Below are 7,103 nucleotides of genomic sequence, written 5' to 3'. Positions count from 1 at the left end.
CATCGATATTCATAAGGGAAATTGGTCTGAAGTTCTCTGTCTTTGTTGGGTGAGGCAACTCTTATAAAGGAAAACGTTTGATTTGGCTGGGTCCCGGTTTCAGAGGTTTCATCCGTTAGCACGGTGGCTGGAAGCAAGGCAGCGTGTAGACGGGTGGTGCTAGAGAAGAGCTGAGAGCTAGCTCTACATCCTGATTTGCAGGCAGCAAGGAAACTGTTTCACAGAGCATAGCTTGAGCATTTAAGATCTCAAAGTTCTGTCTCATAGTGGTACACTTCCTCTCAGAAGGCCTCACCCCCTAATAGTTTCACTTCCTATGGCCAAGCATTCAAACTCATGAATCTGTGGAGGCCAAACCTATTCAAACCACTACAGGGTCTTACAAAGCATGTGGACACACTGGATTGGTCTCCAGTGAAGCATACATCTGCTTATTTTTTCCCTGCTTGTAGTCTTTGATTATAATTCCTGTGCAAGTTGGAAGGGTACTCTTAATTTTGGTTTGGTTTGGTTTGGTTTTTTTTGAGCCATGGTTCCTCTGTGTAGCCCTGGCTGTCCTGGCCCTCGCTCTGTAGACCAGGCTGGCCTCAAACTCAGAGATCTTCCTTTCTCTGTTGGGATCAAAGGTATGTGCCACCACCATCTGTCTTATCCTTAGCCTTTCGATGGGTCTTTTATTATGAATCTTACAGATTCTTAAGTTCATCGTCCAGTGGTATAGCGGCTGAGGGCATTTTGGTGTCTTTCTTTAGGTGATTTTCATGAATTTTTGTTAATTTTAAGTAGTGGAAGTATCGTAGGTATTATAGAAAAGCAAATTGTAGGGTTTTTGTACAGATGTTTGGTAAAGTTTTAAAAGTTGGAGGAAACAGTGTGCAATGAGATGAGAAGTGTCTGCTATGTGCTGTGATGCACACCCCACGCTGAGGCGATGGTGACAGGTTGCAGCCTGGGTCTCTTGGTGGGTTTGAAGTGTGTGTTATGCATGTGCCCCACACAGTGCAGTACACTCCAAATGTGTGTTGTCTTTCTAGGTATTTTAATTACAACCATAGCCTCCAAGGGAGAACTGCAGAATTGGCCTGATCTCTTACCAAAACTCTGTAGCCTGCTGGATTCCGAAGACTACAACACGTGTGAGGTACTGCTGTTTGTCTGCTCATAACATGGGTTAACTCTGGGAAAGTGCTTCTGAAATGGACAACTTGAAAGTGCAGAGCCTAAAGCTCCCTTTGTATTTTGTACTTGTTAACCTTTTACTGGCTTTCTGGGAATAATATAGCAAAAATCTGTTTTCTCTAAGGAAAGATTTTGTCTTCCTAAAGTTATTCTTTTTTTTTTTTTAAGATTTATTTATTTATTCTATGTAAGTACAGTGTTTTAAGATTTATTTATTTATTATATGTAAGTACAGTGTAGCTGTCTTCAGACACACCAGAAGAGGGCGTCAGATCTCATTTCAGGTGGTTGTGAGCCACCATGTGGTTGCTGGGATTTGAACTCTGGACCTTCGGAAGAGCAGTCGGGAGCTCCTACCCACTGAGCCATCTCACCAGCCCCTAAAGTTATTCTTAAATGTTACACTCATGTGATTAACAGCTGTTGATACTACATTTAATCAATTTTTAATTGTATGTGTGGAAATGTTTTGCCTTCGTGTATATGTGTGTGCCCATATATGTGTTTGGTGCTTTCAAGATGAGAAAAGGTTATCAGATTTTCCTAAACTGGGTATGGAATGGTCTTTAATTACTATGTAGGTCCTGGGAAGCAAACTTGTGTCCTCTGCAAGAGTGATGAACACTCTTTCTTCCCAGCAGCTGTCTCTCCCCCTCTCCCTGACGGCTTACATACTTTAAAAAAATAAGCTGAAATTTCCCAAAGCACCAGACCATAAACTGTTTTTGTTTCTCTAAATTAATGACATACAATAACAGGCTTAGGCATTTTTAATCATACAGTAATTCTGATTCTGATCTTGATTTCGTGTTTTAGTTTCTTGGGGTTTGTTTGTTTGGTGTGTCGGTTGCTTATTTCTTTCTTGCCACTGTTAAATTATATAAAACTTATATGCTTGGGGAAATGAAGAAAATGTTTGGATTTGGTTTTTTTGAGACAATATCATGGTGACCTTGAACTCTTCTAGTCCTCCTAATCTATCCCCCAAATGCTAGGCTTACAAGCATGAGCCACCATGCTCGCGTAGAGTTCCTTTCTTACAGAGGCTTCATGCTGATGATGAGCACTGATGATGTATTTGTTACTAGCGGGCAGAATCAGCCAACCTGCCTTCCTCCTTCCAAGACAGAATCTCACTATAGTTCTGGGAGGTCTAGAACTCTTAGACATACAACCAGCTCTGCTTCTGAGGGGTAGAGTGAAAGCCATCGTGTGGCATGAAGTGGATTTAGGACTAGCCTGGCCTATCTAAAGGAGCAGCGACCTGGAGAGGAGAGAGATTTTGTCAAAGCAGTCTCTTAAATCACTCTTAAAAACATTAATTCTCAGGGCTGGAGAGATGGCTCAGCAGTAGGAAGTACTGGCTACTTCAGAGCACCCACATGGCAGCTCACAACCATCTGTAACTCCTGTTGCCCAGATGAATGCAGGCAAAACAACAATGCACAGCAAATTACTTGTTCAAAGTTTGCAGATATGTGCTGCAGTCCCTAGGAAATAGAGTGACACAGTTTAAATGACACTTTGATATATGGTAATTATAAAAAATGAGATATAACAAGCAGTTTCTGGGAGCAGAAGTATAAAAATACTAATGGTAAATTGTAAGATGTTGTGCTAAAGATGTAGGCTTTCTAGATCGATGTTGATTCAGAATAATTCCTAAATGTTTGTTTTTAGTGAAAATTTGGTCAGCTTGTTTGTTTGCTTGCTTGCTTGCTTGCTTGCCTGCTTGGTTGGCTCTGTTTGGTTTGTATTTTTGCTTTTTTTCCTTATCTTTTTAAAAGTGTATTCTTCTGCCAGACAGTGATGGGTGGCACAAGCCTTTAATCCCAGTGTGGAGGCAGAGGCAGGTGGCACTCTGTTTTTGAGGCCAGTCTTGTCTACAGAATGAGTTTCAGGCCAGCCAGGGGTACAAAGAGAACCCAGTCTTGCAAAACAAAAAACTGAAAACAAATAAATTCTTCTCTATTATTATTTTGGGTGGCTGATTGGTTGAAATTGTTATTGCCATAGTAGGAAACAAGTGAACATTTGAGTTCAGTAATTGCCTTTTAGAAATACAACTTGTGTGCAAAAATCTTAGTATTCAAATATATCTAAAGATCTCTAAAATCTATACTAGGTTAACATAGTAAATCTAAGACTGACTTTATAGTTTTGATAAAATTTTAAGTTTAAATTCCAAAATTTAATTTTTATTTATTTATTTATTTATTTATTTATTTATTTTATTTTTTTTTTTTTTTTGGTTTTTCGAGACAGGGTTTCTCTGTATAGCCCTGGCTGTCCTGGAACTCACTTTGTAGACCAGGCTGGCCTCGAACTCAGAAATCCACCTGCCTCTGCCTCCCAAGTGCTGGGATTAAAGGCATGAGCCACCAAGCCTGGCTCCAAAATTTAATTTTTGAGGTATTGTAAATTCGAAAAAGAATTATAAAATAATCACCTTAGTAGGCTCTACTTTTTGTCAGTACTGTTATAAAGGAACTGTACTGCACCTGTGTACCAAGTTGTGAGCAGTGGAAGCAGACAGAGTAAAGTGATTGACCTACTTACTAGGTTATTCTATGCGCTTGACCTCTGGCCTTCCTTCTTGTCAAGGAAAATGATTGGGGAAATAGTTTTCAAGTTGAATCTTCTGTCCTGTTACTATGTTTTGCTGTCAGTTTCTAAGATATGCCTCATCTGTAGTCGTTTTAAAGTTATTATAAGTTACGTATTTCAAAGTAAATGCAGGTTACGGTGGTTATTTATATGAAAAGATAGCTGCTTTACATTCATTTTAGCACTTAATAAGAAAATTTAAATATGGACTTAAAATTGATTAGAACATCTCAGTGGAACTAGATAATGAAATTAAATGATTCATAACTAACCAGAATATTTTCCACTTTTAACTTACTTGATGCTAGAATGTAAATGTATCATTAGGATAATATTTTAGTAGTCTGAAGTGTTTTTAAGTTCTATAAAGCATGTGTGGGCAGAGAACACAAATATCTAAATCAGTATTTCACACATCTTGAGTTTTTAAAGCTTTCTTTAGCTTTGTTCTGATCTTTTCCTTGAACTTTTTCTTGCTGTGTTTAGACAGGTCTCAAACTAGTTAGTGATCTGCATGTCTCAGCCTCCCAAGAGCTCCGATTGCAGATCGTGTGCTGTGACACCTATTTGTAGCTGATTGCAATGCATTCTAATGTTGCAAACATGTCTTCCAGGGAGCCTTCGGTGCCCTTCAGAAGATATGTGAGGACTCTGCAGAGATTTTAGACAGTGATGTCTTAGATCGCCCTCTCAACATCATGATCCCCAAGTTTTTACAGTTTTTCAAGCACAGTAGTCCCAAAATAAGGTATGTATATAGAGGTGTTGGCCGGCCATTCCTTTGTTTAAGACCAAGATTAGTTTGGGAAAATTGTTTTTTAAGTTATCTGCCTTGTCACATCCAAATACCTTCGTCTGTAGCTGAGTAATACCATTCTTCCAGTGCAGCATTGACATACCCATGTCCATTGAGGTGAACAAGGTTATCTAATGTTCTTTGAACTTTAAACTAGTTGTCCTCTTTGCCACCTACCCCTATTTCCAGGTCTAATTCTGTGTTCTTTTGCCTTTTATCCTGTGAAGGGTAAATTGTCTGAATTGTAATGAAAACATGTTGTCATTGAGTTGTCGGCTATTGTTACTTTGAAGGTGTTGGGTCTAATTGCGAGGAGGAGGAGTAGGGCTCATTTAAACACAGAGGCACCGAAACCTTTACTATGCCCTGAAATGACATAGGCTTATGTGGCAGCTCCTCTGGTTTAGTCTAGACTGGTATCCTTTCTTCACCTTAGCAATCACAGATCTTAAAGTGATGCCTGCTGAGTAATGGTGAAAATACTATATTTGAAGGTAAATTAGCCTTGATTAAGTGAGTTAATGGAAGTATGTGACCCCATAATTAATGTCATCTATATTTTTTTGAGCCATTGATCTTGTTGCCTTTTGTTTTGGTGTGTGGTTAGTTGATTTTCCTAACTTGTTAAGGAAGGTATTTCTGTTTCTGCTTTATTGGTTCCCTTGACTTTGCACAGAATAGCAGATGTGTTGGCATATGAATAAAAATCCTTCCTTAGAAGTAACCAGCCACTCAAGGGTAAATGCACTTCAGATTATAGCTAGTAGTTGGGCCTTGGTATTGTATCTCACAGACGTGTTTCAACTGTGTGACGAGAGAGCTAGCCTGACTTTATTTCTTGGTTAAAGTCTCCATTTGTGTCACTGTCCTCCAGCTGTTTCCCCCTTTCTTTGATACTGTCTTCCTTCCCCTCCTCTGCGTACTTTATGTGTCTCATGAGTATATATAAATTCTCATCTAGATTCTGCATATGAACCCAGTGTGGTGTTGTCTCTCTGGATAGGGCATCTCCAGCTCTGTCCATGTCTGCACATGTCATAGAATTCCCCTTTGCTGTGGTGTGTGGATTTGGAGTGTCTAGATTTAGGGCCTTGTGTGTGTATACCGGGCACGGTACTATACTGTAGTTGTGGTTTTAGTTGTTTTGAGGAAACTATTGATTTCCATGGTTGCTATTCCCATCATCAGCAAAACTAGTTCCTGTTCTTAGTGTCCTTGCTAGCATTTGTTGTAAGTCATTTTTTAAGTGATAGCCATTCCTGTAGGAGTAAGGTGAAATCTCTGTAGTTTCAATTGTTGACATTTCACTAATGCCTAAAGATGTGCAACACTGTCCAATATTTATTGATCATTTTATATTTCTTTGAAAGCTGTCTCTTCAGTTTATTAACTCATTTAGTGATGTGATTTTTTGTTTTGTTTTATTTTTCGAGTTCTTTATATTCTGCACATTGGTGTGTGGTTGTCAAAGATTTTCTCCTATTTTCTATGCTGTTTTCCTGCAGTAGTTTCAGTTTTCAGGTCTTACATTAAGGGCTTTGATGGATTTTGTAAAGTATGGATTTAGTTGGTCATTAGTGTGTAGATTCCCAGGAACATTTGGAGAAGAGGCTCCTTCTCAGTACTTGAGACCTTTGTGAAGAGTTGGGTAGCTATAGATGTGTGTGTTTATTTCTGGGCCATGTTGTACTTCATGGGTGTGTGGGTGTGTGTGTGTGTGTGTGTGTGTGTGTGTGGTGCATTGCTATTGCTGTGACTCTATTGTAATCTGAGACAGGTACAGTAATAGATTACTGTGCTGCCTTCAGCACCACTCTGTGCTTAGCATCCTAGGACTGTCCATTGTCTTCGTGATGAGTGTGAATTGTAAGTCCTTAGAACTTTCCCTGCTGCCAGGTTTGACCACCATGTGTTCTATAAACAAGTTCTTGGTGTTAATTTGGGCATTGTAAGTGGCTTTTGTCTTTGGATATCTGTTTGAACTTAGTGCTTCCTTGACTTTGGTTTTTGTTTGTTTGGGTTTTGTGTGTGTGTGTGTGTGTGTGTGTGTGTGTGTTTTATTTGGTTGGTTTTATAAGATTTTATTTTGGGAGCTAGAGAAATGGCTCAGTGGTTAAGAGCACTACTGTTCTTCCAAAAGAAATTCATAGCATCTACATGGCAGCGCGTGTTCTCTCTCTCTCTCTCTCTCTCTCTCTCTCTAAATTCATAGCATCTACATGGCAGCGCGTGTTCTCTCTCTCTCTCTCTCACACACACACACACACACAAACACCAATGCACATGAAACTAAGAATTAAAAGAAAATAAATATATTATGTGTCTGGGTGTTTTGCATGCATGTATCTCTACTCCATATGCATGCAATGCCCATGAAGGCCAGAAGTTAGTTTTGGCTCTCTGGAACTAGAGTTACAAACAGTTGTTAGCTGCCATGTTGATTCTGTTAGTGATATATTCTATTTTCTTTTTTAATTTAGTTTATCTGAATTTGTCATCTCTAACATTCTTCCCCCCCCCC

General features: G+C 39.2%; 1 protein-coding gene across 2 annotated transcripts in view; it reads left to right on the top strand.

Annotated features, from left to right (window-relative positions):
- Tnpo1 (transportin 1) overlaps positions 1–7,103 on the top strand; it is an 88,847-nt gene that overhangs the window by 47,804 nt on the left and 33,940 nt on the right. For both annotated transcript variants that reach the window (XM_021179911.2, XM_021179912.2), the window contains exons 5-6: positions 1,035–1,141; positions 4,401–4,534. In XM_021179911.2, the coding sequence (XP_021035570.1) occupies positions 1,035–1,141; positions 4,401–4,534 (241 nt within the window). The remainder of the gene's footprint in view (positions 1–1,034; positions 1,142–4,400; positions 4,535–7,103) is intronic.

This window comes from Mus caroli, chromosome 13, assembly GCF_900094665.2.
Source record: "Mus caroli chromosome 13, CAROLI_EIJ_v1.1, whole genome shotgun sequence".
Classification (NCBI taxonomy): Eukaryota; Metazoa; Chordata; class Mammalia; order Rodentia; family Muridae; genus Mus; species Mus caroli.
This window is presented reverse-complemented; position numbering and strand designations above follow the sequence as displayed.